Source organism: Perca flavescens, chromosome 3, assembly GCF_004354835.1.
Source record: "Perca flavescens isolate YP-PL-M2 chromosome 3, PFLA_1.0, whole genome shotgun sequence".
NCBI lineage: Eukaryota > Metazoa > Chordata > Actinopteri > Perciformes > Percidae > Perca > Perca flavescens.
In genome coordinates, this window is record NC_041333.1 from 42,094,656 (window position 1) to 42,111,028 (window position 16,373).

Sequence of the window (16,373 nt, forward strand, 5' to 3'; positions counted from 1 at the left end):
AATGTCGGAGAAACGTTGAGAACTTCCTGGAGGCGTGTCGCAGGATCGGTGTCCCACAGGTAACGCACACACCTGAGACTATACTTGACCTGGTATACACCTGAGACTATACTTTACCTGGCATACACCTGAGACTATACTTTACCTGGTATACACCTGAGACTATACTTTATCTGGCGTACAGCACACACCTGAGACTATACTTTACCTGGCATACACCTGAGACTATACTTTACCTGGTATACACCTGAGACTATACTTTACCTGGTATACAGCACACACCTGAGACTATACTTTACTTTACCTGGTATACACCTGAGACTATACTTTACCTGGTATACACCTGAGACTATACTTTATCTGGCGTACAGCACACACCTGAGACTATACTTTACCTGGTATACACCTGAGACTATACTTTACCTGGTATACAGCACACACCTGAGACTATACTTTACCTGGTATACAGCACACACCTGAGACTACTTTACCTGGTATACAGCACACACCTGAGACTATACTTTACCTGGTATACAGCACACACCTGAGACTATACTTTACCTGGTATACAGCACACACCTGAGACTATACTTTACCTGGTATACAGCACACACCTGAGACTATACTTTACCTGGTATACAGCACACACCTGAGACTATACTTTACCTGGTATACAGCACACACCTGAGACTGTACGTTACCTGGTCTACAGCACACACCTGAGACTATACATTACCTGGTGTTCAGCACACACCTGAGACTATACTTTACCTGGTATACAGCACACACCTGAGACTATACTTTACCTGGTATACAGCACACACCTGAGACTATACTTTACCTGGTATACAGCACACACCTGAGACTATACTTTACCTGGTATACAGCACACACCTGAGACTATACTTTACCTGGTATACAGCACACACCTGAGACTATACTTTACCTGGTATACAGCACACACCTGAGACTATACTTTACCTGGTATACAGCACACACCTGAGACTGTACGTTACCTGGTCTACAGCACACACCTGAGACTACTTTACCTGGTATACAGCACACACCTGAGACTATACTTTACCTGGTATACACCTGAGACTATACTTTACCTGGTATACAGCACACACCTGAGACTATACTTTACCTGGTATACACCTGAGACTATACTTTACCTGGTATACAGCACACACCTGAGACTACTTTACATGGTATACAGCACACACCTGAGACTATACTTTACCTGGTATACAGCACACACCTGAGACTATACTTTACCTGGTATACACCTGAGACTATACTTTACCTGGTATACAGCACACACCTGAGACTATACTTTACCTGGTATACACCTGAGACTATACTTTACCTGGTATACAGCACACACCTGAGACTACTTTACCTGGTATACAGCACACACCTGATACTATACTTTACCTGGTATACAGCACACACCTGAGACTATACTTTACCTGGTATACAGCACACACCTGAGACTATACTTTACCTGGTATACAGCACACACCTGAGACTGTACGTTACCTGGTATACAGCACACACCTGAGACTATACTTTACCTGGTATACAGCACACACCTGAGACTGTACGTTACCTGGTCTACAGCACACACCTGAGACTATACATTACCTGGTGTTCAGCACACACCTGAGACTACTTTACCTGGTATACAGCACACACCTGAGACTATACTTTACCTGGTATACAGCACACACCTGAGACTATACTTTACCTGGTATACAGCACACACCTGAGACTATACATTACCTGGTATACAGCACACACCTGAGACTACTTTACCTGGTATACAGCACACACCTGAGACTATACATTACCTGGTATACAACGCTGGTACAAGTACTCAGGTCCTTTACTGCACAGGGTTCATACGTTTTGAAAAAACTGGAAAAGTTATGGAATTTGAAAAATGAAAATTCGAGGCCTGGAAAAGTTTTGGAAACATAAAAAGACCCAGAAAGTTTTGGAAAAGTCATGGAATTAATTTTTTTGACACAGCATAATAATATGTGATTAATAAATGTATTTTCATGTCATCTTAACCTCAGCGTTGTATTCGGGGAGCGATATTACAACTCCCACTATCATTCATTTATAGTTAAACCTCTGAGGGTAAACTTTAACACAGATTAGTATTCTTAATGTATAATGTCGACTGACATTTTCAGGAACACATAGTCTTGGAAATTTGCCTAAAAGTCATGGAAAAGTATTGGTTAAAATGTGTATGAACCCTGACTAGTACTAGCACTACAGGTCTTGTAGTTTGGACACTTCCTCTCGCCTGTCACTTCTCTGAGCCTGTCACTATTTTCCGCTCTCTTTCCCCATTTTGTGATCTGTGCATCCGTCTTCCTGGTGTAGAAAAAAGTACCTGATACTTTTTTTTTTTATATATAATTATACTCAAATATATCATATTAATTGTGTTAAAAATTTAGTTTTTTTGAGCAGTGCGTGTTTGGGTAGCTGTAACTATGGATATGCATAAACATTTATATTCTAAAAAGGTAGACGTTGAAATAATTTTTAAATTCATTCTCGTTACCCAGGAAGGACATTTTTCATGGAATGGATCATATGATTCATCCAAAAAATTATATTGCATTTCTGAATTAAATTCCTGTTGTTGAGATATAGGGCTGGGTATCGTTCGATCCGGTGCCAATTTGGAACCTCAGTTTCGATGGCGGTTCCTAACGATACTTTTTTCGACACCGTGTGTGTGTGTGTTGGTCGGAGCTCCGCTCTGTCACTATGCAGAGAGGACAGATAAGCTTGGCTTATCCTCCCGTTAACTACCCTGCTTTGCTCTCTCGTCTAGTCTTTGTCTCTGTGTACTTCAATGCCCTGTCTTCCTGCCCTGTCTACCCCATTGTCACATTGTATGTTTGTATATGTATGGTCAGGTTGATGTGTTTGTGTCTTGTAAAGCGCTTTGTGATTTTTATCTGTGAAATGCGCTCTATAAATAAACTTTACTTAACTTACTACACGCTCAGACGCTTTTGGAACCGAAATTTGGCACCGAAAGATAAATACATTTTCGATACTCATAGGATTGGAGTAATTTTTTTGGTGCCATAAAAGTATCGACATTCGGTACCCAGCCCTAGATGTAACCTAATGGAAAACCAAAAAAAGGTACCGCGTAGTGGAAAAACGCCATCAGTGTGCATGTTCTGATCTGAGTCTGCTGCTCCTCAACTAACAGCTTTTCTTTCTTCTCTTTCATCTTCCCGTCTTTCATGAATCCTTTTTTTTATTCTGTCCATCTCACTCCTTATATCCTCCGTCATGTCCATCCCCGGCCCTGTAGGACGGCCTGTGTTCAGTGGGGGAGGTTCTGGCGGGAGAAGGTGGCGGCCGGGTGTACGGGACGCTGGGCGCGTTGCTGTCCATGGCCCCGCCCCCGAGCAGCCCCTCCCCTCGCTTCCAGCTGGCGGGCTTCGCCCTCTTCTACCTGTCCGTCATGTCGCTGCTCTGTGCCATCTACGTGCACCTGGCACCACACGTCTGAACCCCCACCTGAGAACGAGACGCCACAGAGACAGTTAGGGGTGTGAATCACACACCATACGGTATCACATAGTTTCTTCAGACAACCATACTATACTTATAGGGCAAGGTATCGGCAAGGATTTTCCAAATTGATTCGATTCCTATTCACAAGGTCCCGAATCGATTCAATATCAGTTAACATTTCAGCTACGAACCCAATAAATGTTGGATATAAAGGAGACGATGTTCCCTCTGACCTGCTGCAGTGGTTAAGCTGTGGTGTGTAATGTTGTGATATTAATGAACGTCCGTTACATTCAAGTCAAATGAGTTGCTACAGAGTTAATTAAGACCATCGGCTCCACACAACTCTCTCTGGATCTCTCAGGATGGTCAGAAGAGTGTTAGTCTGGTTAGTCTGGCTATCACCAGACCAAGCTCCATCCTTTAAGATTGAACATGAGTCCGGGGAGTCTGCTCTCTATTCTCTACTGCACAAGAGGCTGGATCAACGGGCATATAGTTCAAATGAGTCAGTAACTCATCAGTCAGTCCTTCCAGAAAAATGTGGAGTTTTTTTGTGATTGTTGTGGGCAGAAATCCTTGATTGGAATATGCGGGATATTTATGCAATTTTATGCGATGAAATTGCGGGAACTTGCAAAAATTTCGATGAGATGAAAAAGAGAAAACAAAAGTGATTTTGTTTTTTTTTCTTTTTTTCAAACCCTGCTTTTCGATGAAGTTCACGTCGCGTAATTACATCACTTTATAACGTTCCCATGGCAACAGGGGGAAATGGCTGCTCTTGTGTGAAGTAAACACAACATTTTTTAACTTTCTGCTAAGATATATTATGGGACTTTTTTGCAATGAAAATGCGGGGATTATGAAATCATGCAAGCCCCGCATATTTTGCGCGGAAATTGCATTGAATTATGCGATTGCATAATCCCGTTTTTCTGGAGGGACTGGTATTAATGATGTTGAATGTAAACAAAAAGCTGCTTGGTCACTTCTCTGTCGTCATCGTGTTAAACCCGCCAATGGTGCGCCAGCTGGATAAGCCAGTCTGTGATTGGTCCCCGCAGATTTGTAACAGAAGCAGGATAGATAAACGTACAGGTCTTCAGCCTGAGCTGTAGATCAGGCTAGGTTTACCCAGGCTAGGGACTTTCCCGCGCAGAAACTTAAGTGAAGATAATGACCTCTTCTGAAGAGTCCATCATGTTTTTATTATCCTCCGTGTCCTCCTTGGCTACTAGCAGCTGCATGTAGGAGGAATGGGTGTGGAAGGCTTGTATCATGTGGACACGCCGACAGTTTTGTTGTCATTACTTAGAATTCCTCCTGGGGGCGACAGAAACTACGTACTATAGCTTTAAACACAGCAGTTACGTTAATGAACTTGTAATTCAACAAGAACACAACCAAATGTAAACTATACAGACTTTACAGTCAGAGAGTTTTGAGACATTTCATTCAGATATCTGGAGATGACAGAGGGAGCCCTTTCTAAATGGACGTGCCAGTTTTTCTCTTGTCAAAATAAAAGCCTAACTTTGGAACGTGTGGAACTGAGAAAAATGACTTTAAATGTTTTTTAGTTGTCCAGCCAAATAAATTATAGGTAGGACACGGAAAATCTGGCAATTAGTTGCAAAATATAAGAATTTTAAGCTCAAACTTGACTTTTGACCTATATTTTGAAGTTACTGTACTCTGCCTTTTGTATTGTCTGCAAAAAGTGAAAGTTCACGCCAAGGCAAAAGGCAGTAACTTCCAAATGATCAATATTTGGTTGCTGATCACCATTTACAAAATCATTAAAGTAACATGTCTATAAAATGTAGTGATCATGGCCTTTATATCTGATGATTTACAATTACTTATAGCCATTTACTGTACTTTTTGCTATCCTGAACCGTAACTCAAATTGAGCACTCCAATTTGGTGTTATGGTATTCTGCCTTGGTTTCTCCTGGGCTTTTAGAAGTTACTGTTAAGACAACCCATTATTTTCTCGAAAAAGCAACAAAACTGACTCAAGATATTTATCCACATGATAAAGGATATCTTGAATGTCCCAAAAATATCATTTAACTTATTTTGCCTTTGCAGGGCAGTACAGACGACATGTGTTGATATTTTCACTTTTGCATCGATAATGTCGGGTCTTGGATCATTGAATCGATATATGGATCCAGTTTGATGTATCGTAATACGCCTAGAGACAGTCGACTAAAGGAAGATATTCTCTGAATGTGTCTGTGTTGACATACTGTTACAGCACAACATGTAAAGTGATAGCACAAATATAAGCTCTAGTGATAGCATGAGGAAACACCTAGTTCTTTAATTACACGCAGGCGTTCCCAGGCTAGATGATCTTTATATCTGATTGGTAACTCAATCAGAACTAGTTTGTACGATGTCGGAAATCGAGTGTTTAAAGCTCAGTTTAGACGGAAGATTCAGGACGAGCGTAAACTTTAAGGCGCTGACGCACCAAGCCGATAATCGGCCTGGTGAGGTCGGTGACTCGAGTCTGTTCGGTATGTCCCGTGCCGGTGGGCAGTCGGACTCAATGACCAATCTGATCGGTGAAGTGCTAACCCTTGACTAGCGAATCAGTGCACAAAAAACTTACCGGAAATGATGAGCGGGATGAGCGTGAGTATCTCAAAATCTGACGAAAATCTTTCAAACTGACCTTTGTTGATCAAAAAAACAAGACAGATTCAGAAACTGCACGGCCCGTTTCTCGCTTAAAATGTTTTCAGAAACACGTTTCGATGAACTATTTCAGTACAATATGAGATCGTATTCTGAACGAGCTGCCTTATGGGCGGCTTTGAAATTAAGGAGAAGCCAGACCCACGTGACGCGTTCGTCCAATCAGCTGCCGGTTTTCTTTTTATTTGGGCGACAACACAGATTAGCGCCGCCTGCTTTTATGGAGACGTATTATGTCTCGCGCACGCGCAGAACGTACGCTCGAGTCGGCGTCTCTTCGGTGTGTTCTGAGGAACTTTTTGGACCAACTCGGGGAGACTGATCAGCCCGACTGGCTTTCCTCCTGACGTTCGGGTTGGTGTGTGAGAGCCTTAAGTCTCCTTGCAAGTCTTCCACCAATGAGACGAGATGGCGTATCATCTCCATTAGAAACCCCTCTCTGTACTTCCTTTCTGTACGTTTCAGGGTTTTTTGTAGCGTCTTAAATATGAATGAGGATAGAGATAGTGAGATACTTGCTACAGCTGCATGTCTAGTAGAGATGAAACAGAGTTTTCCTTCAGTCTATCTCTATCTCGATCTACCACATACTGTTCTCACGGTGCTCGTTGAGCCTCCGTCTAAAACTGCCATTTTTACCAGCAAATCTTTGGTGTGAGCTGGACCTAAGAGTTGTTTACCGAATGTCAACGCTGGAAGGTAAAGTGAAAAGCCCACCGTCATAGAGAGCGGGCGTCGTGGTTAGGGCTGGGTATCGCCAATGATTTCCCACATCGATTCCTATTCGATTATATTTCCGATTCAATATCAGGGAAATTTTAGCTCCAATCCCAGTTTATCTTGGATGTAAAAGAGATTCTCAGAGGACTTACTGCTGTAAATTGTACAAGCAAGAAGCAACCTTCAGATATTTTATAATGCACCAGGTTCATGTTTACATTAAGAACTGAGCCCCAAAAAGCTTGTTAAAAGGACTTTTTACTTCTACATCCATGGTGGAAAGGCAGATATTAAAAGATACATTTTGGATTTTTTTAATCAATATCACTCAAACAAAGATCCATTTTAACTGGACAATCCCTTATTTTAACCCAGCCCTAAATAATGGAGATGACTGGGCAGACTGTCTCTCCTCAAAGACATTCATAGTGTTAAACCTCAGCTGGTCAAATGGACAGTAATGTTGTTTTACAAATTAACCCTTGTGTTGTCCTCCCGGGTCAAAACTGAAAATCAACACTTTTCACAGTTTTTTTCAAAAAATGTTGATGCTTTTTTCAACATTTTTGACAGGGTTTTTTAAAACATTTTTCTCTTTTTAAAACATTGTTAGTGCCTTGTTTGTTTGACACTTTTTTTCAAAGCTTTATTCTGCTGTTTTTGAGGCTTTCAATGCATTTAGCCACTTTTTTCAATGTTTTTGGCACTTTTGTCCCATCTTTTGTCATTTCAGTCGACATTCTTTGATGTTTTTTTTAAACATTATAACTGTACTTGCGAAGAGCGCTGTGTTGAACCATCCATGTTATTTTTGTGCAATTTTGTTGAAAGAAACCCACAATTGATTTGATATAGAAAACTTTGAAAAGGGTTCAGACTTGACCCGAGGACAACAGGAGGTTAAATCACGGGGTAAGGTGGGTGTTTGATTGTTGGTTTCGGGTTTGGTAGCATTTTAGCTGATCTAAATGAAGTATGTATCAATTTATCAAATCCAAATCTTATCTATTTTAGTCTAACGATGTTCATCTTTCAATGTTTGTAATTGTTTTGTACTGAGGGAAACTGATTCTGTTTAAATCAATTGAGCCTTTAAAGTCCCAAAAACCCTGCTGTCTAAACTCCAGAGGTGTGGACTCAAAGCTTTTGGACTCGGCCATTAATCTGGCATTAGACCTGACAAAAACTTTCAATTTAACACCAATGACTCGTGAACTCACTTGGACCTTTTCCTTCTAACTTGGCATGACTTGATGTCATCCCCAAACTTTCTTAACCATCTTCAATTTCCTTAGGGCTTAGACTTTGGGTTTATTTGTGACTTGTTGGCCTTGATGTAAGGCTTAGACTTTGTCTTTATTTGTGACTTGTTGACCTTGATGTAGGGCTTAGACTTTGGGTTTATTTGTGACTTGTTGGCCTTGATGTAGGGCTTAGACTTTGTCTTTATTTGGGACTTGTTGGCCTTGATGTAGGGCTTAGACTTTGGGTTTATTTGGGACTTGTTGGCCTTGATGTAGGGCTTAGACTAGTCTTTATTTGGGACTTGTTGGCCTTGATTAGATGGTCTTGACTTTGGTCCTTGGCTCAGCACTTCATAGCCAAGAACAACCCCTTTGTCCACCCATGCTAAACTTCTGCTAAACGTGCCATATATCTGTTATCTTGCTGAGGATCAGAGATGCTTAAAGCCACAGAGGATCTTGTGATCTTTTTAGGGGAAGTTAAAACTTGACAATCCCTCAAAGTTGAAGGTTTACCCAGAAGCATGTTTCCTGTCTGCTGAAGCTCCGTTCCCTGTGCCTTATGTTCGCCTGAGTGTGTTGTTTTTACTGTTTGCAAAGTGGTCCACAGCCAGTCCGCTCACCCAACACAACCTCTGGAGACCCCCACCCCCCTGAGTTAAGGCTGTTTTATGCTTCTGCCTCAACTCCACGCCGTTGCTCCTACGGCGTTGTGACCCTTTCGGTGTTCTGCGTCGGGGTTGCTTTGCATTGCGGTGCATTTCACCACCTTAATGCTAGGGGGCGATAAGTCTGAGGTTATTTGCGAGGTGTCTGCCAGCCAGTTTATGTTATGTTAGCAAGCTAACTTTAGCACAACTGCCCACAAAGTACTGCTTGCTGGCGAAGTGCTAATTTCAAAATGTTACTGACAAATAGACACTTTACAAACGGATAACCCCGTCATTGGAACCAAAATATGCATGTTGCTCCTCCCCACAGTAGGCTGCTTGAAACACCCACAATCAACACACAGGACCAGTTGACCAATCACAGTCCTTGCGGTCTGCGTCGCCTCGATGCAAAGGTACAAATTTTTCCAGGGGCACATCGAGCTACGGTGGAGGGCTCGGAGAAGGGTTTGGGGCGAAGCAGAGGGGTCTGCGGGGGTACGGCGCCAATTCGACGCAGAAGCATAAATCAGCCTTTAGAGTTAGAAACCTGCCAAACTTTTTATAAGAGATGAAGAGTGAGGATGATGCTGGTGAAGCTGTGTTTTATAACCGACTGTGTACATCTGCTCCGTCCTGATGCTGTTGAACAATGATTTTTCCTCTGAATAAAACGAACTGAAGCACCTCGACTCACTTTGTGTCTTTAACTCTCGACGGTCAAAGTGACGCTACTACAAGGGAGGAATGGAGACGTATTTATATCACCTAAACATTACTCTACTAGGGCTGACCTCTCTGAGTCAATCAGTCAACTAATTGATGGCTTTGTTCTTTATCAACTTAATTTCTTTAGTCCATTGGTCATTATTTATCCTTTCCGATGGTTCTCGATGCCCTATACTAGACTTCACTCATCATACCCGGAAGTTTCCTTCATTATTTTTAGGCCTGTCCTCGACTAAAGAAATTCTTAGTCGACTAACACTTATAGGATTTTGTCGACTTATCGATTAGTTGATTTAATTGACAGAGCTGTGAGCTTTGAGAGGTGGTTAAGACTAGAAAAGCACAATATAAATGTAGTTAATTAACCATCTGTAAAACTGAGTTTCTCCACAATTAATCCTGCAAAAGCACCACTTTAAATCTTGTGTTTACCATAAATGTGCTCAGAAGTTTCTTGGAAATAAGTAATTAAGCATGAATAAGCATAAAAAATGACTAATCGACTAAAGAAGTCGACTAAGACCAAAATGACCGATTAGTCGACTAATCGACTAAGAGGTGGCAGCCCTAATTATTTTTTACAGTCTGTGGTCATAACATGTGTACGCTCAATGGTGTTTTAAGCCCCCAACGTTGACTTCAAGGCACCTAACTCAAACCTTACCCTAACCATTGCCTAATCCTAGTGCCTTCCAGGCAGCCCTGCCTGGAAGACGACATTAGGGGCTTAAAACACCAAACACCCATGTGTATGCAGCTGAGGTAAAACTAAATATATAAAAAGATCGTAAGTGTAGCTGTCTCGTCGGTTTCTCACCTTTCTTTCCTCATCAGTTCATTTAATCATTTTCAGTTGCTTCCCTTCATTTTTATCCCTTGTGTTGCCATGTTTACTTTTTATTTTGCTCATTAATTTAATTTAACAACCCGCCTTTCCGTTGTTTTCTTTTGTCCCCCCCTTCCCCCTGCTGTGTCTTCCTCTGTGGTGTGTGTCTCTGTAGAGTCAGTTGTGTCTTCCTCTGCACATCCTGGAGGAGCGAGGGCTCCCCCAGGTGGCCGGCACCGTCAGTGCCCTGCTGGACCTGGCCCTGCCCCGAAACTCCGTCACCACGCCGACGACGCCTGGACCCCCCGCCAGCATGTAGACGTCAACACCGCCGCCACCGCACACGCTCAGTCTGCCTCCTGTCCGTCTGTCTCGAAGTCTTCTGGGTGGGGGGGTGGGGGAACTAGTTCAGGCTCGAAGGGAAACGGCTACGGCAACGACAGTTACGTTTAGGCACCAAAACAATTCGTTAAAGGTGCCGTAGGAAGGATTGTGATGATCCAGGACTTAGACAAAATTTTTTAACATCAACAACTTCTCAGTCCCTCCCCCCTTTCTGCTAAAACCCAAAACGGTCTCCTAAGCCCCTCCCCACAAGGGAGAATGAATGCGTGTGCATGAGCAGTGATTGACACGCAGTTAGACACCCCCCCCATGGCCCTGATTGGTGCATCTGAACAGTTAGACACCTCCCTCTGGCCCTGATTGGTGCAGCTGAACAGTTAGACACTCCCCCTGGCCCTGATTGGTGCATCTGAACAGGGAGCTGTGGATTTTTGCTAAATCTCAGCTAATATAACAATATAACTTAAATTATTTCACCGAAGAAACGCGCGTTTGTTCCTTGGGAGTGTTTTAATCCAAACCACCATTTTTTTTCCTAAACTTAACGAGTTGTTTTGGTGCCTAAACTTAACTGTTGTCGCCTTAACGTTAGCTGTATCCCTTCTAGCGATAACGGGAGGAACTCCAGCAGCTGGAGAGGAAACCTTTTCGGATAAAAAGTGATCCAGAGCAGCAGCAGGTCTGGATCTGATGCAGAGACAACAACACGTGTTAAGGTCTTCAACAAGACTAAAGTCAGTTTCTTTTCATAGCACAGCTTTAATAAAAACATTGTGTTCTGAGGGCCAATCACACAGAGAACCAAAACCATAACTTATACAGTGTTGTAGGTTCAGATGGATTGTGATTGGTGGTCAACATGGCTTAAAATTAGCAACATCCGCTGGCCAAATGCTGGCAAACTATGCAAGATACGATCGCTACAACAAATACAAACGCTACAACGGAAATGAGCGACAACTTTTTGCATTTGTCGGCCACCGTACTTTACAAAAAGTACAGAAATTAACAAATGACAGAACGACTAAAACACAAAGTACAGCTGTTTGATACAGAAAAGCCTAAAATGCTGTAACTCAGCGGTTCCCGAAGTGCACCCAAGGGTCCTTAATTAATTGGTTTATACATTTTCTGTAATAAAACATCTAAAAGCAAAAATCAGATCAGACCCTGGGACAAAATCTTAAATCCTAAAAAAAAAGATGTTCAGACTTACAAGTATAATCCTAAAAAAAGGAGGCTTGGACTTGTAAGTCTGAACATCTGCGTTACACTTTAAACTTTATTTATTACAGAGTTATAGACGAGTGGACAGTAAGAGAAAATATAAACTAATAAACTTAGTAAATATTATAAATAACTGAAGAGGATTATGTAAAACATTTTAGTTGTGAGTTTATTTGTTTTAGAATTCAGATGGAAAAATACTCAGAACTTTGTCAAATATTTTGAAAATAAAGTTTTCAAATATGGCACTAATCCCCCAATTAAATATTCAATATTATGGAAGAGCATTAGTGCCACATGGGAAACATTTATTAGACTTATTAGAGAATAAAATTCAGAGATATTCTTTACAAGTTCAGAATTTAAATAATGTTCTTAAATCATCTTCCATACTATAGAAACTTAAAGGTTTCATGATTATTTCAAACAAGCCTTTTTAATGTTTAATAAATTAAGTCTATACAGTGTCAGATGAAGACTTAAGCTCCCGCTGTGATTGGGCGAGGACGGTCTGTTGCATTCTGGGATATTTTTTATGTTGAAAAGGTGACCCTCCAAATCTGACACTAAAACACTACTACAGCTTCTGTCTTTATTAAAAACACGTGTACAAATATACTCTGTAAATATATATATACATAAATATATATACACGTGTGTGTGCGTGTCTGTGTTTGAGAGAGATTGTGTGTGTGTGTGAGAGAGAGAGTGTGTCTGTGTCTGTGTGAGAGAGATTGTGTGTGTGTGTGTGTGTGTGTGTGTGTGTGTGTGAGAGATTGTGTGTATATCTGAGAGTCACAGAGCCTCGTGGACGGACCGAATCAAAGGTCAAAGGACAAGAAAAGTTTTTTTTTTTAAGTTAATGAAAATACGGCTGAAGGGGGCGGAGCTTCCCCTGTGATGTCACTAGGTCAACCCGATGTTTTTAGGGAGAGTCGTTGTGTCTCGTGTTTGTGTGGTGGAGTTAATCTGTTGTCATGTTTACAGACTGGAACCCAATCATCTCTCTGGATCCACTTCATATGTATACTTCAGTATTTGTGTCTGTGTATGTTTACATATATCATGTCTGACGTGTTAATTGTGATGTCACAGTGTTCATTGTGATGTCACAGCAAACAGCTGACACCCAAAATGTCCCTTTGTTTATTCTAAACAGTTTAAACTCCACTGACATGAACACAGAGAGAGAAAATGACCAAAGTTTAGTTTAGTGTTTAATTTAAAGACATTTTTGATATTTCCATAATCCCAGGTTTTAACAGGGGCTCATGCTGCGTTCAGGGGACGTGGGAATTGGGAACGAACATCAAAATTTACTTTATTGTCACTGCATTTTGTGATGTAAACATAAAAACACATATTGCCGAAGAACACAGAGCGGAGAATGTGAAGATTTAAAATCTAGTTCTAATTAGGGATGCACTGAATCCAGATTTTTGGGGTTTTCGGCTGAATCCTGAATCCCCTGGTTGAGATGGTGCTGACTCCTCCTCCCATCCTCAGTCCATGAACCCAGTAAACACATGAATGAAGTAAACAGGGACTGTCCTTCCTTTGCCGTACCTGAAGTTGCTGCATTCTGGCTGCTGTCTGGAGATTCCTTCGTGAACAACTCGTATTCTTCCAGATGTTTCAGACCAGATGTTGTAACAGCGGCCATGTTGTGTATAGTTTAGGGTCCTCGCCACCACCAGACCAATCAGCATTGAGAATTGAACATGTAGCTGGACTTGAAAGCACTGCCAAACAACAACTTTTTCTGCTCACCAGATCCATGTCCACTTTTTCTGCTCACCAGATCCATGTCCACTTTTTCTGCTCACCAGATCCATGTCCACTTTCTCACAACTTACTGCATTGAACGCTCCACCTACGTAAACACCTTCCCGTAACCAACGGCGCCGTTATTACGGTGACCAGCGTAGCGCGCCGAGTGCAAGCGTAGGGTTTGGTTCCTTGGGAACAAAATTCTAAGGTTCAGCACAAACCAGAACCCCGTCAAAAAGCCCAATATTCAGCCGAATCAGAAGCCCAATCCTGGATTCGGTGCATCCCTAGTACTAGTACTAGATGTGAAAGAGACGAGCCCTGGTTCTAAAGATCTAATCTCGCTGAAGTTTCCGATTGTTTGTGTGTCACCTGAACGCAGCATCACCTGTGTAGAGTTTGGGATCGTTAGTGTCTCAGGCTGCCAGCAGACGCAGCATCAGACGGTTAAATCACCTTCATTTAGACAGACAGGCCCAGGCCACATCTCCACTGCTTTCTTCTTCTTCTGTGCTTCTTCCTCTGCGGTGGTGACGGGGTCATGTGACGGTGGTGGTGACGGGGTTTTAAAGAACATTCCACCGTTTTTTCTGGAGGAAAAACAAACAGTTTTTAAGTTTTACATTTTTTTTTTCACTTTGTTTTATTTTTTTTATTTTTTTGCTGAAAACTGTATAAAAGATCTGAACACATGTGTATGAAGAGTTAAGTTTTATTGCTTTAAATAAATATTTTAATTTGACTAATTTGAGTTTTTTCACTGACTTGAACGCTCCAGCAATATATCAGAAACTTCAAAATAAAACGTCAGAAACTTCAAAATAAAATATCTGGGGAACCCATTTAAAAACATTTATTTTTGATTCTGTCTGTCTTCAACTGGGTATAATTTAAAAAAAAACTAAAAGTACAATAAAACATCACACTGTAAAAAAATAAATATTTTTCTACAAAATGAAAATATAAAAAATAGACTGAGCGTTTTAAACAGTTTTTTCACTTTGTTTTATTTTATTTGTGTTTTGCTGAAAACTGTATAAAAGATTTGAACACGTGTATGAAGAGTTAAGTTTTATTGCTTTAAATAAATATACAGTATACTTCTTTTTTTCACTGACTTGAATGCAACACATCAGAAACTTCAAAATAAAATATCTGGGGAATCCATTTAAAAACATTTATTATTTATTTTGGATTCTTTCAGCTCAAGAGTCTTTTCTTAAACTGGGTATAATTTAAAAAAAACTAAAAGTACAATAAAATAAATCACACTGTAAAAAAAAAAACATGAAATTTCTTTCTAAAAAAACATGAAAATATTAAAGATAATAATATATAAGTAGACGGAGCATTTTAAACATGCAGGGAAGGTGTCCAAAGCCCATTGGCTGATGCTGTACTTGTTATTTCCTGAGAAAGTGTTAAGGACTCTTGTGTTGAGATCAGAAAGCTGTGTGCTGCAGTTAGTGTCGGTCGTTCTATTCACTGACAGGACTGATGTGGAGACAACATGACTCAGCTCTTTTATTCTCTAACTCCGTGGCGTCAAACTCATTTTCCCAGAGGGCCACACTGGAAAAAGAGAATCACACCAAGGGCCAGACATGGAAGAGATTATTGACGTGGTTTTGTTACTGCATGTTACTTTTTTTTTAACAACAACCTGTTTCTCAGCCTGAATATGAAAACTCTCTCTCTGCTTCTGGAGGAATTTCTGAGTCTCAGAGTCGGAAAAATCTGCCAAATTCTGCTTTGAATTGCAGTTTAAAAAACACTTTCCTGTGTTTTTGGTTTGGCGCACAATTAGGTGGGCCAAAATGTATTGTGAACCTAAATTGATATACGGGCCGGATCTAAATCTGCAAGGGGCCGGATTTGGCCCGCAGGCCTTGAGTTTGACACATGTGCTCTCACTTAATCTACTAATATGGAACAGCATCACTATGAGCTGGGTCTCCTCCAAAAGGAACTAGTGGAGCTTCTTTATGATGCAACTTTGGGTTCAAATTCATTAACATGTTATTAGTAGAAGAGAAAAAACTTCTGATGTCTATTAGTATGCACAAATTTAAGTTCCTAAATGTTGTAGGTTTCCACAGAATAAAGCCTTAGCTCAACGCTCTTCTACATCTCCTCGTCTTAATCCACATTAAAACATCCACAGGACCACACGGTGAAAGGTTAACTATTTACTTTAATACACAAGAACACATAGACCTCTGAACTACATTCAGACACAGCATCTCTGAGCTGGTGATGACGTCATGGCGCCCTCGGGTGACATCAGCAGGAACTACAAGCAGAGCTCCACCAAAAATATTCACACATTAAAACATGCTATCTTACACACTCAGCACACTTTATAAATAACATTTTATGTATTTATTTAGTAATACTTAATCAAAAAACTTCTTTTTTTAACACAATGTATTATTTACTTTAGTATACATTTGTAAGAATGACAGATACCACCATGTAAACCTTACCATATTATTGTTATTTGGAGATAACCTTAGTATAATTTATACGATAAAATGGAAAAATACATTTCTGTTATTGTGATTTTGTATTATTTTGTATTGTATTGTA

At 40.8% G+C, this 16,373-nt stretch overlaps 1 protein-coding gene across 3 annotated transcripts in view; it reads left to right on the forward strand.

The window, feature by feature from the left end:
• lrch3 (leucine-rich repeats and calponin homology (CH) domain containing 3) overlaps positions 1–10,820 on the forward strand; it is a 36,704-nt gene extending 25,884 nt beyond the window's left edge. For 2 of the 3 annotated variants that reach the window (XM_028574372.1, XM_028574373.1), the window contains 2 exons: positions 1–59; positions 3,356–4,152. The exon at positions 1–59 is cut by the window's left edge and continues 19 nt beyond it. In XM_028574372.1, coding sequence (XP_028430173.1) covers positions 1–59; positions 3,356–3,556 — 260 coding nt within the window. In that variant the 3' untranslated portion in view covers positions 3,557–4,152. Of the gene's footprint in view, positions 60–3,355; positions 4,153–10,617 lie in introns of those variants that run through there. The other variant, XM_028574374.1, reaches the window with a different exon arrangement.
• Positions 10,821–16,373: the final 5,553 nt, after the last annotated feature.